Genomic DNA, 23,446 nt, shown 5'->3' with positions numbered 1-23,446 from the left:
AATTGTTCCTAGATGAAAAAGCTATATTTAGGGACTACAGAGCTGCACTGATAGACCAGTGCTCTACTCCCGTCTACACAAAACAGCTCTATGGTGCACTGTGGGAACTACAGGCAGATAAGTCTACTTTGGCATCTTGTAAGCTGCTAAGTCTATAATTAAAATCACCAACTAACTGGATAATGACAATCTGTTGGAAATGAGCCACGTGACTTCTGTAAATGGCAGTCCTGATGGAGTTCTTTAATGGTGATAAGATGCTTAGGGATAAAGGAAATGCAGTGGAAACAGCACACTCGGATTTTCAGAAAGCATTTGATAAGGTTCCACACGAAAGGCTCTTGCCAGAGAGTGGGGAAAAGGCCCTAATATAGACAGAAATCTATTTAAAGAACAGGAAACAGCTTTTCAGGATGAAATGTCAGCAGTGGGATTCCCCAAGGATAATTGCTGGAGTTGGTTTTACTCATCAGTGACCTGGAGGAAAGTATGAATGAGGAAACTGTCCACTTTGAAGCTACTAAGCTCTCTTGATCAAATGCCACTCTGATGATGAGCAGCTCCAGAAGGACATAGGAAATTGAATGAGTGGTCAAAAGGGTGACAGGTGAACCTCAATGTACACAAATGGAAGACATTGCATCTTTGAAAAAAACCCTAGAATGTGCCTACACAATACTGAACTTGGAAACGGTCATTACAACTGCAAATAGAGACCTCAGAGTCATCATCACCAGTTCTCTCTCAAAATGCAGTGGCAGCCAAAAAAGCTGATAAAAAGTGAGGTATTGAAAACACGACACAGAGTATTATTTTATAGGTATATGAAACTCTGGTGTGACCACATAACATATGCAGTTCAGGTCTCTGCATCCCAAGAAGGTGTAGGGCTAAAGAAACTATAGAGAATGGCAGTTCAAATGATTAAAGGGAAAAAGCAGGTAACATAGGAAAAGGGAATAAACCCCTGGAATTTTTCAAGTTGAGAGGAAAAGGCTGAGCAGGGATATGACTGAACTTTACAGAAACATAGATGAGATGAACACAGTACTGCTCATCACATCTATGTTACTGAAAATAGCGAGCACTCACTGAAATTCACAGGAAAATCACAACATATGTGAAAGAAAGTACTTCTTTGCACAGTGGGCAGTGATCTTCTGGAGCCTTCTAGAGGCAGACACAGTATCAACAAGTTCAAAAAGAAATTGGACAATCAGGCATAACAGGTCCACAGATGATACTAAAGAGACTGACCAGGGGTGTAATCTCTAATATTCCTACATGAGCTGTAGACCTGGAGGAGTTAAGAGGGCAACAAACAACAGAAACTGTTCAAGCATACGTTCTCTCCTTAAATAATGTTTGTCATTGCCACAGACAGAGACATGAAGGTAAACCAAACAGATTACTGAACTAACCGACCCAATGTGATGTTTTTTTATGTTCTTAAGAAATTACCAATACAATGGTAGTGAAATTTAACAAAGAATCCATTATGTTACCCATGTAAATAGTCTATTTGAAAAACATCTCCCCAAGAAAACACACTGCATACATAATGAATAAGTATAGCAGCTCAATTAAGAATAGAAACTAGACTTTAAAAAGCTACTATTTCAGAAGGTATCCCCTTTTAATACTCTTTATAGGCTCTTTACTTGGTATTCTATAGGAAAACTAGTTATTCAGTAATTTAATATTATAAGGGAAAAAATGTTTGTTATGGGATTGCCAAGAAAAGTGTTGTATTTCTAAGCTGACAAACTAAAAAATAATATCCCCTTTCCTGAAATCCCTCCAAAATAAACACGGTCAATGAAGCCACTAGACAGCTGTGACTTTTTCATTCCAGCTGTTTAAAGAAGAGATAGAAGACGTAGAGAATGTCATTCAGTCACCAAAATCCAATTTTTCTAGCATTTTCCTTTTGTAAATAAAGCATAAATAAATATTTGCACATATAGTGGATAAAATCCTCTCACCTTATTTACAAAATGCCTGAGCGCTTGAAAAGATACTGACGTAGTAACTTTCACTTACGACTGTGTAAAGGGAACTATTCACAGAATGTTACAACAAAAGGCAAATTGGAAGTTACCTGCCAGTAATACATAAATGAGAACAACTGTTTACAAATTCATCTTGATGTGTCAGACTCCGATGTTTGATTATGAGCCAGGAGACTCCACTGTGCCGACAATGTCTGTATTAAGAAATTCCAAATAAAGTTGCACATGACAAAATTACAATACAATTACCATTGCCAAGTTGTTTGATTCTTTTGATTCAATAAAGTAACAATAGCACTGAACTATGCTATTTATTCATCCATAATGACCTATCAAAAAACTTTAACACGTTATAAAAATTCACATACCTCAGTTTAAATTCCCAGTAACCTCTTCCTATTTCCTCAGTGCCAGTGCAAAAACCTCACATAACCATGGAGTCATCTTAATGCCTTTCTTGTCTAAGTCTCCCTGTGTAAAATTTCTTGGGACTTGAAATCCTTTTGGCATAACATGGACCACAGTATTGCAATGTTGGATGCTGATCTGCTAACTTAAATGCAGCAGGATTGACAGAGCAGGGGAATTTGTTTCTGAACTTGTTTTGTGCAAGAGGAACTCATCTCAGCACTGAATGCAAAACTCACAACAAGGGAGGAATGTGTGCACTTAACTGCAGTATATCTTCAACAGGCATGCACTTGCATCTGATAACACAAATAAGAATGAACGGCCCTTTGACTTATAAGAGAACTGAATTCCTTCCTTATCTGATCAAATTTGAAATCATGTTATTCATACCCCAGCCCTGATGTATGGGAATAATGGGTTGCAACTCTCACACTGTCTTCTGAAGGTGTGCTCCACCATGCACAAAAGACGCCAAATACATCAGAGAAGAACCTGCTTTTCCTCAGGCCCCTTCTGTGGTCACCGAACAATGCAGTGACATCTCGGCTTTCCCATGAGGAAACACTTCTGTATTACATCCCCAACACATGGACACTGCAGGCAGGTGCAGGTTTTGCTGTTCATAAAAATTACACTTTTCCCCAACTTTTCATACTGGCTAATTTATGCAACTCCTTACCCAGTAACCTTTCTTGGTGAGTTGCTTGGGTTGTACTTCTCCTTGTTCTTTGCAGACATAGCAAAGGCAACACAGATGTCACTAGGATAGATGATGACTGCCAATTAGGCTTTCCATATTGAATGAAACCCTACTTTTAAAGTATATTAAGGTGTCTGAAATTAGGATTTTCCATCACTAAATACTAAGAATGAATAGCACCAAAAAACTAGTGCTTCAGTCTTTTAATCAATGTGCAATTAATGCTAGAGAGATTTAACTTCTTAGGTGAAGGAGACAAACACAGTACACTTCATTAATAAATCACATTTTGCTTCCAGCAGTTATACTTGTATGTCTAAGACTGATGCACAGTTTTAAAGGACACCATGGAACTTGTGCCCCACCTTGTCTGCAGAGAAGTCAGTAGGAGACCCAGCACCACCTTCAGCAGAGATGAGAAGAGGCTGAATGGATTCCATCACACGCTTTGGGAAAGGAATTTAATTCTGGAGGATTTTCCACCTGACACTTTTTTTATCAAGGAAAAAACTTCCTACGTTTTGCGGTGGTTTGGTGTCTGGCAGGGTTTTGGCACAGTTTTGGTAGCGGGGGAGGGGGCTATGGAGGCAGCTCCTGTAGGAGGCTTCGAGAAGCTCCACCAGCTCCAATTTCAGACCCGCCTCTCGGCAAGGCCAAACCAATGGCACCTCTGCGAATAACTATTTAAGAGTGAAAAAAGCGGTTGACTGCATCTCTCTTTGTTCTGTTTGTGTTGGTGAGGAAGGGGGATGGGAGAGAGACAGCCCTGCAGACACTCCGGTCAGTGAGGAAGGGGAGGGGGAGCTGTGCCGGAGCAGAGGCTCCCCTGCGGCCCGTGGTGGGGTGGCGGCTGAGCCCCTGCAGCCCCTGGAGCCCAGCGGTGGCCCAGAGGTCGCCCTGCAGCCCGCGGAGGGCCCCGGGCCGGAGGAGCAGGGGCCGGGCCCGGAGCAGCCGTGGCTCTGAGGCAGCCCGCGCTGGAGCCGCCCGTCGGTGGGAGGGCGGCAGCCCCGGGAGGGACCCGCCCCGGGGGGTTCTGGGGAGCTGCGGCCCCGCGGGAAGGACTCGCGTTGGGGCAGTGGGCGGAGGGCTGTCTGCCGGGAGAGGGACCCCGCGGTGGGGCAGGGGAGGGCTGCGAGGGCCCCTCTCCCTGAGGGGGAAGGAGCAGCGGAGACACCTTGTGCTGGACGGACTGTGACCCCCATTCCCTGCCCCTGCGCTGCTGGGGGGGAAGAGGGAGCAGAGCTGAGCCCGGGAAGGTGGGAGGGCTGAGGGTCGGAAGGTCTGTTGTATTTAAGACTTGGTTCTATCTCTCATTCTCTTTGATGGTGGTGGTTGTTTTGTATTAAATGTGTGGTGTTATTCCCAAGCTGAGTCTGTCTTTTGCCCGTGACCATAACTGGTGAGTGAGCCCTCCCTGTCCTTTGTCTTGACCCTCAAGCCCTTTTGGTTGCATTTTCTCCTCCACATCCCTCAGGGGATGGGTAGGGGTGAGTGAGCACCGGCGTGGGGCTTTTGGAGCCAGCTGGGTAGGCTCAAACCACAGCAGCCTAAAAATTAACAAAACCCAATACTCACTCAAATTCACACCTGATGGAAAAGCTAAAGGTATTGTGAAAAACTGCATAAGGACCAGGAGGAGGTAAGAAAAAGAAGAGCAAGAGGTTTCAGTAATCACAGTAAAATCTATATTCAGCTTCCTGTATGGACATTTTAAGCTATGCAGAAGAGAAAGGACACTTTTTAGAAACACTGAAGAAAAAGAAAGAATCATATTCGCACACAGCGGATGTAAGGATTGAAATTTGCTTTCAAAGTAAAAAGAACACTGGGGAATATTTTTCCCAGCAATCTCTGTTTTTCTCTGATTTTGATGTACTAAATTGCAACATGGTTACTTTTTATGCTACACTTAGGACGAAATTTCAAAAACATGGACAGGTAAAAGTGAATTGCATAAAAATAGGAACAGAGTAATTATGAAATTAGGTTTCAGCAACAGAAGCATAAATGAGACTTGCTATTATTAGAATAATAATATACAGTATTACAAACTACACATTAAAACTGACCTTCAGTGAAGGCAGCATTATCATCAACTTACATTTGCCAACAAAGGAAAATCATATTTATGAATGAGCTCTATCAAACAGCTTTTGCTCAATCAGTAATGGATATTAATCTGTCCACCAATTTAAAGGGTAAAAGTTTTGTGTGATACTTTTCTGTAACCAAAATTTCTAAGTAACTACACCAAACCAAGAGCTGGCCAAATTACATTTAGCATTAATACTAGAAAACAATCACTGATACAAAGGAAAAGGGTTTGAATTAATAGTAATTCCATGAGCTTTTCTTGGCAAAGAAGATACTCGTGAATGTTTGAAGTTTTAACTCCATTTCAAAAACTCACTCACACTCTTCTGAGTCCCAATTTATGTACAACATAACAGAAAGACATAAAGCTTTTTGCTTTCAGGATTGCGCTGCCCCTGAATTTTTCATGTCTGTTCATTTCCTCATTTATTTTGAAGCAGTGACACCCTTAAGTAAGTAACACTGTGGCTGCTGATCCTCCAAGCTGCAGGGGTGCATCCACGTGCAATGGCCCTGGGGCTAACGGCCAGTGCCTGCAGCCATGAAGGCATGCCACTTGCCTCTGATCTGACAGGCAATGAATGACTGCCGTTCCCGTACTGAACCCTGAAGAGGCTAGAAAGCAGACTAAGTTGTGATGAACAACATGCTGCTTTTCCTTCTAACGCAACCAACAATAAGATGCTGGAGATATTACGAATTCCTTTTAAGTCCTTGGATCATCTAATGGAATGCAACAAATGGGCATGGTGGTGGTCAGGGACTAAAATAGATGTAACCTACTAGCATCGCCCATTCCCTCCTACGTATCTTACACATCACTGCACCAGTGCCTGGAACAGGAGCTTTGCTGGACTCTCCCGTCTGTCCAAAGCAGCAGGAGCTGTGAATCTTGCCTCAGTGGGAAATTGATCACGGAACATATTACATTTCCTTCTCCTTCTGAAAACTGCAGGTGGGAGCTGTGTCAAGCCTAAAGATTTTAGTTCATTTAGGGCTCATGTAACCGTGTTTTGTTCCATTTTCCCTTCACTCCTCATGGATTTCCATCTTTCACAGCCTGGCTTGAATTCCAAGACCAAATGATTCTCCCAAATATGAGCCAGCTTTCAAACCTCCAACTTTTGCAAAGTTTATGCCACACTCGCTTGTAATTCTACTCTGTGCCTGGTTTGTTAACTACTGCAAACCTCAATGCAGTTTCATTATGAGGAGTTTGTATGGCTCTAAAGATGATTTTCCTCTCATTGCTCATTCCTATGTCCACCAAAGGGTAGCAGCAGACTAGACCAGGCTCACTCAGATGGCAAGCGTCCCTCAACAATTAATCTATTTTGAAATAAATTCCCTGTATCTTATAAATACTAAGCCTTGATATAAGGTTCCTTATTTTCCCATTGGACTAGTACCTGAAAGAGAAAAAATGGTTCTGTGACTTTGCTAGTGGGAACTTTGTTGAGCCTACTGCAGCTGTAAATTGTTCTTTTCATATATTTATAATCATTAGTGCTTTTATTGAAGGTGTTTTTCCATACTTTTAAGGGGTTTTTTTGGTCATAATAACTGGTGATTTGTTTTCAGCTTGCTTCTACTGGCTACAGCCTGGCTTTTATTCCTTTTATAGTACCAATTCCCTACCTGCAAATTATTTTTCATTTCTGTGAGGACATAAAAAAAGAATGTGCATTATTGACCAGACCAGGAACTTAAGAGCTTTAGAGGCTACTTTGAGAGTAATGGTGTGCTGTAATTTTCTTTTAAGGCTTAGAAATGCTGAAATATGCATTGTCATAGGCTTTGCCATGCATAAAAATGTACATAAAAGTTCTTCCAACACAGGAACAGTGGATCATATTTATCATATCCTCTACTTTTTGTGAATGTCTATATATCTATGTTAGTGAAAAGGTAGGGTCATATTGTTCCATTAGTAGGAAGGACAGACAGGTCGCAATTAGGTAGAAGAAGGAATCCCTGACCCAAATGTGACCTTCCTGCCTATTTACTGAGGGTAACTGAGGGGCAGCGTAAGTCAAGAATGACACAATGCCAAAAGTTTAAGTAAGAAAACATGACAAGAAACTCACGATAAGCTAAAATGAGATGTTACACATTCAAGCTGTAGATGCCTGAATATAGGGTTGAGTACATATTATAGTTATTGACACAGCTCAAAAACTACTACTGCACAGATGACTCATGTAGTAAAGAGACCATTAAATGTGTAAAATATGCCTGTTGGGTCCTAAGGGCTTGTCTGAATATTATACAAGAAGTTTCTGCCAGGTGGTAAAGATTGTATTCTCTACTGCCTAATCAAAGTAAGATATTGAGAAATGAATTTTCAAAGGGACACATTGCTGTACAGTACAACTGCAGCAAAATGAAAATGTAGCCAAAGGCACAGGGCTGAGGACTTTGTTTCAACATCAAACACTGACAGATCAGTCTCATTTTCCTATTGTGTTGAAAGGAAGAACTACAATTCTGTTCCGTTGAGCCTAATTTTGCACACCTCTGCGTCTTACACGGGATGTCTGGTCAAAGAAGGTCTGCAGCAGAAGGGCCAGACTGTGCTTTGTTGTTTGAAGACTCAAATGTTGGAAATGTTAGAGTTTGATTAATATTTCTCACTGGGTCACTGAAATGCCTGGAGAACATTTCAACATTAACAACGTGTGCTGTCATTTCTGTAATGTTTTCTGTCTCTTTGCACTTTCATACAAATACACTACACAGAAATGCTAGCCAGACAATGTTCCCAGAACGGTGGAGCTTCAGCAAACCTGATTAGTTTCAGTGAGAGATTCAAGATGGGTTTTGTCCAATGCAAATAGAGAATTTTTTTCCATTCTTCCTTTTGTCTAAGATTAACCACACATTATCCCCTAAACCACCAAGGATACAATATGAACGATAAGTTAACTACTTTGAGTACATAAAAAAAAGTTAATTCATTTCTCTAAGGGTAATAATATTTGTGTATACATATATCTACAAACACACATGCATATATACATACCTATAAAATCTTAATTTTTCCATGCAAGTCCTGAACTTGTGATCTAAATAATGTCAAATAGAAATGTATATATTTACCAAAATTTTATTTGTTGTATCCTTGGCAAATGAGCTGAGAATCCTAGCTTTTAAATTTTATGATCTTTGAAGAGAAACAAACAAAATTTACAAATTACAACATTTAAAATAAAGTCTTATCTTTGCCTTAAACATGAATTAAAGAGCAGCTTCTACTCTCTTGATTAAAACTTTGTACTCTCTTGATTAGACTGTGGCTTGATTAACATTTTCAACTCGTGTTAAGTCCTGATTTCATGCCCAGGTTCTGTCCCCTGCCACTCATTTGTACCAGCCCAGTATTTGTGTGGCTGTGAAGTTCATTAATTACCTTTTTATTTCCAGGGTAAGTTTTTGCTGGGACAACAAGTTAAATGGGTAAAATAGCATCCCAGAATAAGCAGTAACAAAAGCAGCAAGATGGGCAAAGAATAGCTGAAGCAGGCTCCTTCAGGCAGCAGCAGGACTGGTTTATGTTAGTGTTCAAGGAATTGTTGCTTTACAGTATGATGCAAAGAAAAACAGGGGTAGAGGCTTTTTGTCACAAATCCCTGACAAAAATAGAAAATCTGTTTGGAAATTTCTGGATTTTGAAGGCAATTAAAGAGGTTACCCATTTAGTAAACTGGAAAGACAACAACAGGAAACCTGTCTTGATTCAGTTTAAGATCAAAATCTACAGGTCATCTAGAAATCTCTCAGGTTTAGCATGTGCCTTAACAGAATTTCCAGTACATACTGGCAAGATAAATGAAAATGGAAAATTCCAATATAAATATAAATTATTTTCATATCGATGAATGTGTATTCTTCTTTGCAGATGATTACAATGCCTTTAATCTAAATACAGGAGTCTGTATTTGTAGAAAGTACAGTTCTTTCTATAGTTCATTTTTTTCCCTAATGAAATCTGAAAACACCAATAAACTAATTAAACATGAAAGGTTGGCAGATATCAACATAAATGATTGACATCTTGAACTATACAGTAATTTAAAGAACACAAAAGAAAAATTAGTATGTTTTCTTAGTAAACAAATTCAGTTTTGTTTTACAGAAATTTGCTACATTTTATATAACACCAATATTTCAGCCCATAAAACTGTCAAGATATTCAAAACAATCATGAATATGCTTAAAACTTCATATTGGGTTATTCACAGAATTAGTCAAACTCGTATTTTGAGCTGTAGGGAAAGTTAGGTTCTCTTAAATCTCATTCAAAGAGATTTTAATAGTAATCAGCAATTTAGGCAACACATGTCCATGTTGATTCCTGTCAAGTAAAGTGCTTCACAGTGGCTCATTACAAGCTTTAAGCCACGACATACAGCCAACTGGAGGTGCCTAAAAACAAATCTCATGCGTTAAAACCTAGGTTCCCCAGCAGGTAATCTGGAAAAGATGTATGGTTGTAATGGGATTATGTTACCATTCAACAAGAGGCCAGGGCTTAACAGCTTAATTTTCACAGGGCATTTTCATGAGCTGAATTCACCAGAAAGCCTGTTAGCAAGTTTATTAATTTAAGAAAATTGTTAAGTTCTGATCCTTACCCGTATTTTGAAAACACAAACTTCTTGGAAGACAAATTGAGACAGATGTAAAGCTTTTGCTCAAAAACATATCTTTTAACTGTTTCATAAATTGTTTTATTTTTGCCTGTGCACTTTTTACGCCCTCATTCTGTGATCTTCGTTTTGCGTAGCGTTTTTCTGAAGCTAAGCATGAAGCCTTTTTGAACCTTGAATCCTGCTGAGCCAGTGCTGGTAAGAGCTAGAGCTGGGGAAGACAAGAGATACTCAAGACTCATGAAGACTGTGAGCATCAAGAAGAGGAGTTCAAAGGACAAGCACCCAAACCCAAAGAGTCCAACAAGTGAGGACACTGCCTTGAAAACACACTTATAAGTAAAATATCGAAGACACCAAAAGAAGCAACACAATCCCTTCAAAAGATACTGTGAAACCAGTTATTTCTCCTGTGCTACAAATCATGCAAGTTGCAGGTGTCCTGTATTCCTGTGAATAATTTTGAAAGAAAGAAAATTCAAAAATCACAGCACATCAGAACGCTTTGGATGACACCATCTAGCCTGGGAGTATAATGATGCATGTAAGCAGAAGTCTTGCAAGTGTCTTTATGCCTAGATCTGTCAGATCTTTAGATAATTTTTAAGTAAAAATGACACTGAAAGAAGGGGCATTTTCATTTAAGTAAAAAAATGCCACTTTGATTTCCACAGAGAGGAAGGCAGAAGACAACCAAGTACAGTATAAACACATTAGTGTACTCAAACATAAAGCACAGGGAAGAAATTAAAACAATGTGAAGGTACACTGATTAGTAGGATTTCTGACATGCCAGACAAACTAAATTGGTGCACTTGCTCAGAATGCAGTCCTCCTACATATGGGCATGTTGAACACACTGAAAAGGAGGTGAAGGGGCCATAGCATAAGTAAAAAATATTTACAGTGGCTAATTTGATCTATATCTTTATAGAAAAAGCATAAGAAAATTTGCCATATGCTTTAATGGCAGCAACTCTCAGCAATCAGCAAAATACAGCTCCAAAATGCCCAATGGTGAAATGGTAACATGTATAGTCCCATCTGCTGGATAAAAAAAAAAAAGGAGGTGATCAAAAATTACCTGTGGAACGCATCACAAATTATTGCAATTCACAATCCACGTTGCTCATGGGAGATTTTAACAATACAGATTTGTACTGAATAATGCAAACAGTGTGACACTGATGAAAGTGGTTCCCTGTTGCCTGCAAGACAATTTTGCGATCCTGAAAGTAAAAACTTGAACCCCAGGAGGATCTGTCTTGGAAGCTGTACTTACAGAGACTCCAAGACTAAAGAAAGCTGTAATGGAGGTAATCGTAACTGATAGCTTGAATTCAGCACAGAAGCAAGAAATAGGTTCAGAGAGTGCAAGAACAGAAGGAGATGCAGCTGCATCAAGGAAATGCTGAGGCCTTAACAAAACTGGAAAGTAATATGGAATTAATATAGCTTAGCTTCTGCTTTCCGAGGATAGGAAAAGGTGATCTCTTTCCATTCTCTGTTTACTAAACATCTGCAGGCAAATTTTGTAAATACCATATGCTCAGTGAAGTATCTCTTAACAGGTTGATAAGCCTATTCCAGAACAATTGCAAATGTTTTGAAGCCATCAGTGCTCTTGCACTCCACATTGCTCTGACTTCACCTCATCCTGTGCTTTCCAGCAATGAGAAGCAGCTGGTTTAATTATCGTTTATGCTTGACTGGATAAAAATAGAAATAGCTAATAAGAAAGAAAGAAGACTGAATTTAAGTATCTCCAGAAAAAAAGAGAGGTCAGGCCAGTGCTTCAAAACAAGAAGGATATATAAATAAAAAAGAAGGTGGTCCCAAAGGAACAGAAGCATTGTTGGGGTGTGAAGCACACCAGCTATCACCTCCATGTCTTCTGAGAACTTTACTTCATAGCTGAGGCCTTAGAAAGCAACTCCAAACCTCATCCATGCCAGCAGGAGTCTTAGAAGATAGTCAAAGTGTTCCAAATATGTTTCCAAGCTCATTAGGCATTTCGGTGCTATTTTAGCACTCAGTTCCAGAGAAGGCTCTCCCTCTCACTTCAGGAGCACTAGTTATTGGCAGAGGCTCTTGGTACTAGTCAGAAGGATTTTGGGTGGGTGTCCCACAAGGCTTGCAGGACCTGGGTTGTCTCACATCTGGAAACTGCTACACGTAAGATAAAACAGAAGGGAATTATTTAGGAAATTAGCTAAGAGAAATTAATTATGGTGGAATTAAATGGTAGAATTGAAAAAAAGAGAGATAACTTAGTTGGGTACTAGGAAAAACAGTCTGGCATAAACTTCTTCAAGATGATGAGTAGCATGACAAGTCATTATTACCATGCATTGGGATATTCCAAACTAGATGCGCTATTAGAAAATGCATCCTGAAGAACAAGCTTGGAATGACAGGAGAACAGACTGCTTGATGTACCTTTGCCTTCTTTGTTCTCAGTGTAGGATATTTCACATATTCTGTGATATGGATTAGCAATCTTTGAGCTTTGTGAGGTAATTCTGAGACAGCAATCAGTAATCTTCATAATTAGCATAACAGTATTTAATTATGTGATTACGGTAAATATGTATAAAACTCTAATGGCATAATTAGAATGTGTAATTACTACTTGTAATTACATAATTAGGTATGATGACATAACTAAATTTCTCCTGGAAAAAAAAAGATATTTACAAGCCCAGCTACAGGAATTGGTATAGTGCACAATTATATTGGTGCTATAAAAAGAAAAGTCACCATTTTAACGCTAGCTATGCTAAAGCTAGCTTGAAAGTAGATGAATGCTAAAAGTTTGTGAATAGTGCCATAGTACTAGAAGAATGAGTCGATTTTTCTGAACAGGGATAGCTCAACGATTACAGTCAGTACAAATATTATTCCCTTAACTACCTGTTATTTATTGGTAACTCTTCTTATGCTTAGCTGAATAACTCGAGTAAAACAACAGAAGTATTCAAATATCTACATTGTGGAGCATTTTCCACCTACCGATTTAAGTAATACATTACTTTTCTCTTAAGTCTTCAAAGCACATCTGATTTCACATTCCTCCTGTGATACTGTCCTGCAAACACCAGATTGGTGGTACCTCCAGATCTGAGTCCCTATCCAGAGGAAGTACAGAACAGCAGGTTTTATCACCGCACTCCAGTGCTGCATTGCCATGCTCTGCCCATTTACCACACCATAGACTCACAGAATGGTTTGGGCTGGAAGGGACCTTAAAGATCATCTAGTTCCAACCCCCCTGCCATGGGCAGGGACACCTTCCACTAGACCAGGTTGCTCAAGGCCCCATCCAACCTGGCCTTGAACACTGCCAGGGAAGGGGCAGCCACAGCTGCTCTGGGCAGCCTGTGCCAGTGCCTCACCACCCTTACAGTGAAGAATGTCTTCCTAATATCTAATCTAAATCCACCCTCTTTCAGGTTGTAACCATTACCTCTCAGCCTATCGCTACACTCTATTACAGAGTCCCTCCCCACCTTTCCTGTAGGCCCCCTTTAAATACTGGAAGACCACTATAAGGTCTCCCTGGAGCCTCCTCTTCTCCAGGCTGAACAACCCTAGCTGCCTGAGCCTGCACTCCCTTTGCAGCCGACAAATTCATAGCTACTGCAAAGGACATTTTAAAACTCACTGTCCTCGATCTCTACACCAAAGCAATTTGACTGTGGTATAAAGCCTTATAATAATTATAAAATTCTTTAACACTGAACAGAATAATCCTTCAAGTAACTTAGGGTTCTTCTCTGTGGGCTAGATGATGAAGCTCTGGGGTCACAGTTGTCAGCATTTTTCTACAGCAGCATCTTCAGAAAGATCCCTTGACTAGGTGGTTGGCTTACCAGTGTAAATCCTCAAAGTATGACCCAGAAAGACAGACTTTAGGTAGCATATTTTGCAGTTCAGTAATGTTTTACTGACATTAGCAGAATTCTTTCACTATTTCAGTATGTTGGAAATGTCTATTTTTTGTATACATATACTTTCTGTTACGTGCTCTCCAAACCACAAATATGTACATATATACACACACACAAACCCAAACCCAGTATAATATATACAACTTCACAAACAAAGTTTGTTTTTACATATAATTACATATACATCTATAAAAAGGAAAAGAAAGAAAAAATAACAGATGATGATCCAGAAAATGCAATGATCACTTCAAGTAATAGCTCTGATTACCCATTCCTAGCAAAACAGGAGATTGGTTTTAGGTGATCTATAATATGAGCAATGTTCATGATGCAGCCAATACACCAGAAGGGATAAACGCTGACGAGGTTGATGAGATTTCTGGCAGAATTCCAAATGGTAAATCAATTGCACCTTATAAGGAAATACATGTGATTCACCAGCAACTTTTACAGAAAACTTTAACAGATGTTCATTTTTCACAAATTCTTTCAGGTAGCCATATAAGCCTGTAAAATTTATCAAAGCAAATCTTAATCTTTGATTTCTCTCTGGAATTATATACAAGTTGTGTTGGACACCTCAAATCTTTTGCCTCTTGCATATATAAATCTGGGAATTCACTGAGACTACTTCCAAAAATTCCCAGCTTGTCATTCGTGGTTATTGGTCCATGCTGTTTTCTCCTGCGTTCCTCCCCATGCATCCACAATGTGAACACAGAAAAATGAATCATATTCTTCAGCTTTTTTATGGTTTCATTTATTTAGTATTCAACATGCAACACCTTTTTTTTTTTTTTTTCCTGCTACACATAGTAGATCTTCCTTGAATCAGAAATCCCCTCTCTTGAATGTGAATGATTCCAGTATTTCAGGTATTTTGAACGTCGTATCTAATACTACAAACACTAATATACAAACACTTTCATTTTTCTCCTTAAGGTACCAGGCTTGACACATCTTGTGACTATACTAGCTTCTTCCACAACATCAACATATTAGCATCCTTTGTTCAACTAAAACACCCAATATTTTTTCTCTGCAGTATTTCAAATCCATGAGCCTCTAACATCTATCATTAACTGTTAAGGTATATTGCATTTTGTACCGCATATTGCATTTTGTACCATAGCAGTTTATTCTATTTTTGTTATTTTGGTCTTAAAGATTACCTAGTCTTTCATATCTGAAGAACTCATTTGTAGTTACAAGTTTAAGAATCAGACCTTTATAGTGCATTCATAGTCAATATTATTGGTAAGATCATGCAGGATTGTTCCTAGGACAGATCCTGGAGGAACTCCACTAATGGCTTCTCCGTAAACCAGTGGTCCAACTGTCAGAAGCTAGAGACACGTCAGAGAAAGCGACATATATTTTTGACCTGCTCTTGCACTTGTTGATATCCACTAACAATTACTGTTGAAGACAGGATACTGGGCAAGATGAACCCCTAGCATGAATCATTTTTTTGTATTTTTCTGCTTTACACTATTTACTCCTTCTTGTTTGACTCTTAGATAATAATTTTGTATTTTGCAAATGTTCCATCATATCACATGCTTTACTTGAATGCATGACAGATTTTGTCTCTCAAATTTCTTCTATCTTGAAAAGAATAAGATGGCCATTTTGAGCATTATATGTTTGTAGAGGAGAGAAATATTTGCATAGTATAATATAGCTGTTTCTGTAAAAGAAAATAGTACTTTATTTTATTTAAAACATAGATGTAAAATCATGCAATCCTTACTCTGTTGGCAGTTTCTTCCCATAAATTCACCTGGACATTCACAGGAATAATTGGCAACAAGATCTGTACAGATTCCACCATTCTTGCAGGGTTCAGCTTCACATTCATTTACATCTGCAGGAAGCACACAAGATAATGCCAGGATCAGCAAAGAGAAATTGTAAAAGCAATAAGCACATGTTTTAAAGCACTGAAACAGAACGTTTTTATTCAATTGACATTAGAAGACATACGTTCTTTTGCCCAGCAAACATGCTCAGTAAAGGATGTGATTAAACAGGGTCTGCTTTAGGAAAAAACAAAGCAATCTCATATAAATTTAGCTAGTTTCATATGCTTACTGAAGTTTTACTATGTCTCATCACACAACAGAATTTAAAGTTTTGCTCACAGATTTTCACTGTAACTTCCAGAGCACATCAGGGCCACAAGTCGCAGTTTGGCATTAAACAAACAAATTCAATTAGTTCTAACAGAGTACTCACTAGTGATCTTTGCAACTTCAAGAAATGCAGCTACTTCTTTATCAACAGTTGCCATTTAAGAATGTCTCTTGATTCATCTCAATTCATTAAATATCGAATTGACAAGGTTGTTTAACCGCCTAAAAAATTTCCTTTCTGTGCATGAGTTAGTGCAAAATTGAAACTAATGGCTTGATCTAGAAGCTTGCAAATTTTATTAAATCCAAAAGATAGAAAAGGTGGTTATTTTTATTTGCGTTTCCATTTTCCAGTATACTTTGTCAAACTCTGAAGAATAATATTCCCTTGTGTTTTTCAGAGTAGTAACCTTCAAGTATACCAGATTCTTTTTCTCAAATGCAATACAGCATTTTTCAGTCATCAGAAATAGGCAGATGAAGGATAATGGTATCTCATAATCAAAATGCTCCATCTTTGCATTTATTTTGTACATAGTAGAAAAGTTGTATGGATTTTACACATCACTCCCTCCAAGGAATGCATCAATGTATACAGTTAAATATTTAAAAGATGGTAACCCTCACGAGATTCATTAAGAGTGAAAGTCCTGTTGCATTAGACACATTAAACAGCAAACAGAAAAGCAGTCTATAGCTTGTACCACAATTTTACTTCACTCAGTTTTGCTTAAGTGCGTGGTCATTTTAGATACAGTTGCTAAAAAAGTGCGCATGTGCATAGCACATAAAGAAGTTCAAATGAGAAGACACTTAACAGAGATTAACTAGTTGCTTTCACTGATGGGCAAAATGCCGTATAAAGTAATACTCATTGCTCTGCTGAAACTGCTTCTGTTCCCAAAATGCAAACCCAGTTTGCACTGGCATATACAAACTAAAAAAGATACTACATTAACGACTAAACCCAATGCAATAAGGCTTGTGCAGAAGAAACAGAATTCAGCTCTGTCAACAAAGTTGCTCGATTTGTGGTCGTTGAATATGTAACTTTTGTACTTTTAATATAATTTTTTATGCTTACTAGGAATCTGTGTACAAAACCTCGTGTTTTAACACAAACAACTTGCCTAGATCTGATTGATTTTGTGATGTCTCCTGAGAAGTCTGTACCTCCAGTCTTTTCTGCATATCTAAAAAGCCATGTAGCTTTTAAGTTACGCATGCAACGTATGTGAGTTAAGTTGAAAACTGGCTGAACGGCTGGGCCCAGAGGCTGGTCAGTGGTATGAATTCTAGTTGGAGGCCAGTATCTATCAGTGTACCCCTGGAGCCCACACTGGTCTGAACCTGTTCAATATCTTCATTATAGATCTGGATGGTGGGGCAGAGTACACCCTCACCAAAGTTTCCTGATGACACAAAACTGGCAAGAGTGGCTGATACACCAGATGGGTCTGCTGCCACCCAGAGGGACCTCAATAGCCTGGAGAAATGGGATGAACAGGGACCTCATGATTTTCAACATGGGAAAGTGCAAAGTCCTGCCTCTGTTCGTGGGAAGGAACAACCCCATGCACTAGTACATGTTGGCAAGCTGACCAGATGGAAAGCAACTTGGCAGACAAGGAAGGAACTGGGGGTCCTTGTGGTCAACAAGTTGATCATGAGACAGCAATGCACCCTCATGGCAAAGGCAGCCAACAGCCTCCTGGGCTGTATTAGGTAGAGCATTGCCAGCAGATTGAGGGATCCTTCCCCTCTACTGAGCACTGGTGAGGCCACACCTAGAGTGCTCTGTCTAGTGCTGGGTTCTCCACCATAACAGAGACATGGACATACTGGAGAGAGTCCAACAAAGGGCTACTAAGTGATCGAGGGACTGGAGCACCTCACCTATGAGGAAGGGCTAAGGGAGTTGGCACTGTTTAGCTTAAAAAAGAGGAGGAAACTCATCAATGTATAGGCATACCTATGGGATGGTGCAAACAAGATGGAGCCAGGCTCTTTTCAGTGGTGGTCAGTGACAGGACAAGAGGCAGTGGGCACAAACTGAAACACAGGACATTCTGCCTCAACATCAGAAAACACTTTTTCACTGTGAGGGTGACTGAACAGTGTCACAGATTGCCCAGGGCATTTGTGAAGACTCCACCCTTGGAGATATTCAAAACCCGTCTGGATACAGTCCTGGGCAACCAGCTCCAGGTCGCCCTGCTTGAGTAGGACGGGTGGACCAGATGACCTCCAGAGTTTTTTCCCTTTTTACCCTCAACCTTTCTGTGATTCTGTGATAATCTTCCCATTGCTGTAAACAGAAATGCAGGAACACACCTGCAGCTAAATGTAGAGGTTAGTTTCAGTTCTTTGAACCAGAAAAATTTCAGGGTTTTGTACTAAAATTGATGACAGTTACTGATCTCTGAGCTTCTTTTTAATCCCTCATGTCTTACTATTTGTTGCCTATAAAGATATCACATACCATACTAATAAAAATTCACAGGGTTAGTGAATTTCTATTAAAGAGGAAGGAGTAATAGCTTAGTGTGTGAGAACCAAAACCTTCCAAGGGAAATGACCAAAGAACAGACCTGCTCAATTCTAAATTAAAATTCTTTATATGTATTTATAAAATTTAACATGATTCTTCAGCTTCCTAGTCACCTTTTTAAGCAAAGCCTATTAATGTTATGTTTTCATCAGCTTATTCACCATTCTAATACAGGCTAACACATTTGTGGGAAAAAATGTCAAGGTCACTAAAAAAACATTAAGTGAACATATGAATTGTCTTTTACTTGGTGAAATAAAGGTAGTAATTGATCCTCTTAAAAGCTTTTCTGTGTAAAGATAATATATTCTACATATATTTAAATTTTTCTAATTTGCCATTCCTATTGACATATGTAGGAAAAAATGCACAGCTTTCTAGCATATTTCATATTGTCTATGTGATGATGTAGAAAACATACGGAACCTTAAGTATCAGATACTTTTAAAGCAATCCTTACCTCATATTCTGTCCTTATGGAGGAATTAGCTATGATCAGTGCAGAAAGATGGAAGTTTTTTATCATTATCTTTGCTACTTGGATCCTACAGTGATTTTTTTTTTCCCCCAGTAATTTGAGAACCTTTAGTCCCATCAGTTCAAACAAATATGTCGTATTTGATGAATGAGGAAAGACTAGCTCATTGTAGCATTATCTTTGACACCAGAACAGACATTTAGTTGGACAGATAATGAACTGAACTGTGTTAAAGAAAAGAAGATAAGTTCTACAGAATTATTTAATTTACTATTCATTATTTCATTTGATTGAATGTGCAGATGTAGAATTTTCAATGAAAAGTGTTTCCTGCAAACTGCGGTCAGATTTTGTTCAAATTCCTAGATGTGCCAATTATGCTAATAAACTTTATACCAGCTGGTGTGTTTCTTTCTTCTGAAACACATCTATTCCCTTTTAAAATCTGTTATACTGTCATGATTATAAGCAAATTTGAATAGAAACTTTAAAATGCCAGAGTTTCTGGAGTAGTTGTTCCTGAAGACAATAAAGTCCGAAAGAAAAACTGTCTTGTTGTCAGATATGAATTCTTCACTGACTATGTAATCAGCCTACCTACGTGAGAAGCATGTGCTTTTAACTAATACAAAGTAAAATCACCGTACGTTGCTCATGATTTTTCAGGTAAGCTTAAGTTTTAAGCTGGGTCAGATTTTGAAGTGCAGTTCAGGTAAACAATTTTATGCATTGCAGTAACTAAAACACAGACAGCTGGGTACTACCAGAGAATTCAGAGTTCCTCACAGAGGGACCTAGTAAGACTGTTAAATATTAAGTGAAATGGGGTCCTGAAGACGTTTAAGGGCCAGCACAGGAAAAGCCTGTATTTCTAAATAGTGTCCAGGTTAGCTAAATAAACACCCAAACAATCAAACCCAAACTCATAAAACCCAACCCTACCATGTCCAAACCCCCAAGATTTCTCTACTGAAGATGGATTCTGAAATTGATAGTGGCACCAGAACAAGGAAATACCGACCATTTTCTTAAAATAGATTGTTCCTTGAATAATAGCTTGAAGGGCTAAGACAGCTGACTAGGAAGTAAAGGCTATCCTGAACATGATTAAATTTATATTTCCTACCTCCTAAGATCAGACCATAACTACAAAGCTATTAAACACACTTCTGTTTGAAGCACAGTCATTGTGCACCCTGGAAACAGAAGTATGTTGTCTGAAACTGGGCACGTAAGAGAGAACTTCTTTGTATTACGGAGTGATTTGGAGAATTATCATGAGGCAGAGTTCTGGGGTTTTGTCCTTTGCTGGATTATACATATCTTTTTAACCCTCTATGTATGTAATAAAATGTGAATAAAAAACAGTACTGTACTTGCAAACATAATGTAATTAAAAATACGTAAACTTAATTTTGGACTTTACCTGTTAAATACAGTCACAAGCGTTTTCCTGAAAAATTGCCCCACATGAAATGAGTATATAAATTACGTAAGTGTTATAAAAAAAAACTTAACTATTACGTCCAGTAATTTGAGTTCTTCATCAAGGTACTTGGTATAAACCTGACTTTTTGTGATGAAGGGACTAATAAATTCAATCAGTTGTTTTGTCAATGCAGCTTGCATTTTGGCTGCAAATGCGCACCAGTATCTTATTCCTGTCCCCTGCTCACTTGTTCTTTATGTAGACCAAATTCCTGGTTCCTGCCACCTGAACCCTTGTTTCCAATACAGGACCACCTTTTGCAGTACAGACTTCCTGAAGTTCCCTCCTGCTGACAAGCACATTCTTTCCTTATCCTTTGATTTTATACTCAGTTTGGCTTCCTGATCACACTTGGTCTGCTCACCTCAACCCTAAGTCATGTTTTTAATCAGTCTTTTATCTTGATAGAATGGTTGCCCCATCACAGCCACAGGATCTAGGTTCAAGTGTCCATACTGGAAGTCAACTTGTCCCTTATTAGGAGCATTAATTAGATATAATCCAGTTATGCCCTACTAATACTGCAAGTATTTTTTTCATAATACTGTCAAATTTAGTATACATAAAACAGATGGGAACAGATGATCAACTGGTCATAACCTCTGTATCATAACCGGCTTCTGAAGACCCACAACTATACACTGGATAAAGATCAAGTCAGAATTTGAGAAACATGACACCCTCCCCGCCCCGTCCCCCTTTTTTTTTAAAGAAAAGCAGGAAACTTAGAAACTTCCCTACACAGTTCTATTTCAAAATAAAAGTTGTTGATAACTCACATGTTCAAATACCTTTACATTTGGAAACTGGTAAGGCATACACGTAGTATGAATAATTATCTTTTAGCTGAAGCCTAGTCTAGGCTTTTCTGGTAGTTGCTTGATGGGTCTTGATAGATTTTTTAAATGCATTCTCCGTATTTTTTTTCTTTACTCTATATTGATCCTGAAAGATTTAATTACATGAATAAGTACTGTATCAGTAAGACCACACAAAGTGTATGATCTTGCTTGCAGAACTTTGTAATATCCTGCTATTGTTTAAACATGAACTTTCAGGTATTAAAACTTTTCATTACTACTTTCCTAACAAATACCATGAAAGTCAGATTATCCACTCTTTTTTGTTATTATGGATTTGTATCAATTTGCTCAAGCACCACATTTTTCTATGAGACAATAAGTGGTAAAGCTCCATTGAAAAGAATAAAATTATACCAGTGTCCTGGTCTGGGCTAAACCAGAACTAATTCTGTTTTAGTGCTTCAACTTTTCAGTTAAGTCTCCTCTAACTAACGGCACTTTCTGAAACAGCAGCATGTTTTTCCAGACAGCGACTGCTCCTAGCAGTGATAAGGCCTGGTGTTTATAGCTTGTACCAAGGAATGGTGTGCAGAGAGGCCCTTGCTTTACTTCTTCTTGTAGCGACCAAGGTCACTGCTAAACCTTGCACTCCATGTTGGGGTGCTGGGAGTGAAAAGGGTCACAAGCATGAAAAAGGTCGCACCTGCGAGGATGAGCAAACCAGACAGGTGACCCAAACCTGACCAACAGAGTGTTCCATCCCATACGTGTCATATTCAGTATAAAGCTGAGGGATCATGAGGGTCAATCTCTCTTCTTTGATGGCCGACATCCGAGGAGGACTCTGTCTGTTCTTCTGTCGTCTGTCCCGATTCGTGCATCCCTGAATCCAGTGCCTGAGTCCAGCCCCTGCATCCCATCCCTGTCTGCTGCCGAGTCCAGCTTGGGACTGCCCCAGTGCCAGCCCTGCAGCGTCGGTGCTGACGTATTGTCATCAAGGTGGGGGGAGTTGGGTTTGGTGTTGGTTTTGTATTTATTTATATATATTTGTACATATTGTATATACTTCATTATTTCCTTATTATTATCTTTTCTTTTATTGTTATTGTTTCATTAAAGCTGTTTTAGTTTTCTTCTCCAAACTGTAAAGTCTCTCTCCCTTATTCTCTCTCCCTTTCCCTTTTTGGAGGTGAGAGGAGTTAATAGACAGCATCTGTCATTCGTTAGTGGCCAGCTTAGCATCAACCCGTGACAATCAGTTTTGTTTGCTAAAGAATCTGATTCAAGAGAATCTATAGAATTTAATATGGACATCTTAACAGCAAGCTACTCAGTCAAGTGATAAAATGTGAAGGATTACAGCAATTCACATATAGAAGGACACAACTCCTTTAAGAGTAGGAGACTTTTGGTAAAATATTTACAAAATAAAAAAAAGTCATAAGTTCTTCCTCATATTCCTGTGGTTTATTGAAACAATCCTAAATTGTAAAGGTCTCCTTCTAAAAAGCTAAAAACCGCCAAATTAAAAGTAATTGTATTTAAACAGAATGAACAACCATCACTAAAAAGTTTGCAAGCAGAGGTAGATCACCTTCAATTTTTAGTTAAAAGACACAGAAGAGATAAGTAATTACCATAATAATTCATTTTATTATTGTTAATGATAGGCTTAAGAAAGTTTCTAACCTGTTTCTGAAGAAGTTTTTGGCTGTAACAAAAAAAAAAAGCCGTAACTTCAGCTGTAACTGTTCCTTGATTTAACGAGGATTATACAAAAACAAGCACTAATACACCACTAGCACAATCCTGGTGTGAAACTCTTAACTGCAGCATATTCCCATGAAATTTGGGAATTTAATATGTATTATTAAATCTGAGCTGGATGTACTCTATATTCAGGACAAGAAATACATCTGTTAAAATTCAGGGGTTTGATTGCTTTTTCATATCTAGCTTCCTGACCATGGAAGGTTCTAAAAATGCTGTGCCAAATAACCTGCAGGAAACTTCAACTACAATGTCATACTGAAGTGATTCACTGTTCAGATATCCTTATTATCTGATCTTCAAAAGAAGCAGAAAACAGCTTTATACTTGACACGAAAAAGTACAAGCCTCTTGCTCCCCCACCCTCAGAGGCTAAGCATTATATTACCCCTGCTCTCATTATT

At 38.7% G+C, this 23,446-nt stretch overlaps 1 protein-coding gene across 2 annotated transcripts in view; it reads right to left on the bottom strand.

Moving 5' to 3' along the window:
* Window positions 1-23,446, bottom strand: part of EDIL3 (EGF like and discoidin domains 3) — a 268,116-nt gene that overhangs the window by 90,018 nt on the left and 154,652 nt on the right. For both annotated transcript variants that reach the window (XM_086479350.1, XM_086479351.1), the window contains one exon: window positions 15,570-15,683. In XM_086479350.1, coding sequence (XP_086335476.1) covers window positions 15,570-15,683 — 114 coding nt within the window. The remainder of the gene's footprint in view (window positions 1-15,569; window positions 15,684-23,446) is intronic.

The sequence above is a fragment of the Leptosomus discolor genome, chromosome Z, assembly GCF_034619465.1.
Source record: "Leptosomus discolor isolate bLepDis1 chromosome Z, bLepDis1.hap2, whole genome shotgun sequence".
Lineage (NCBI taxonomy): Eukaryota > Metazoa > Chordata > Aves > Leptosomiformes > Leptosomidae > Leptosomus > Leptosomus discolor.
Note: the sequence above shows the minus strand (reverse complement) of the source record. Positions and strands in the feature narration are given on the sequence as shown.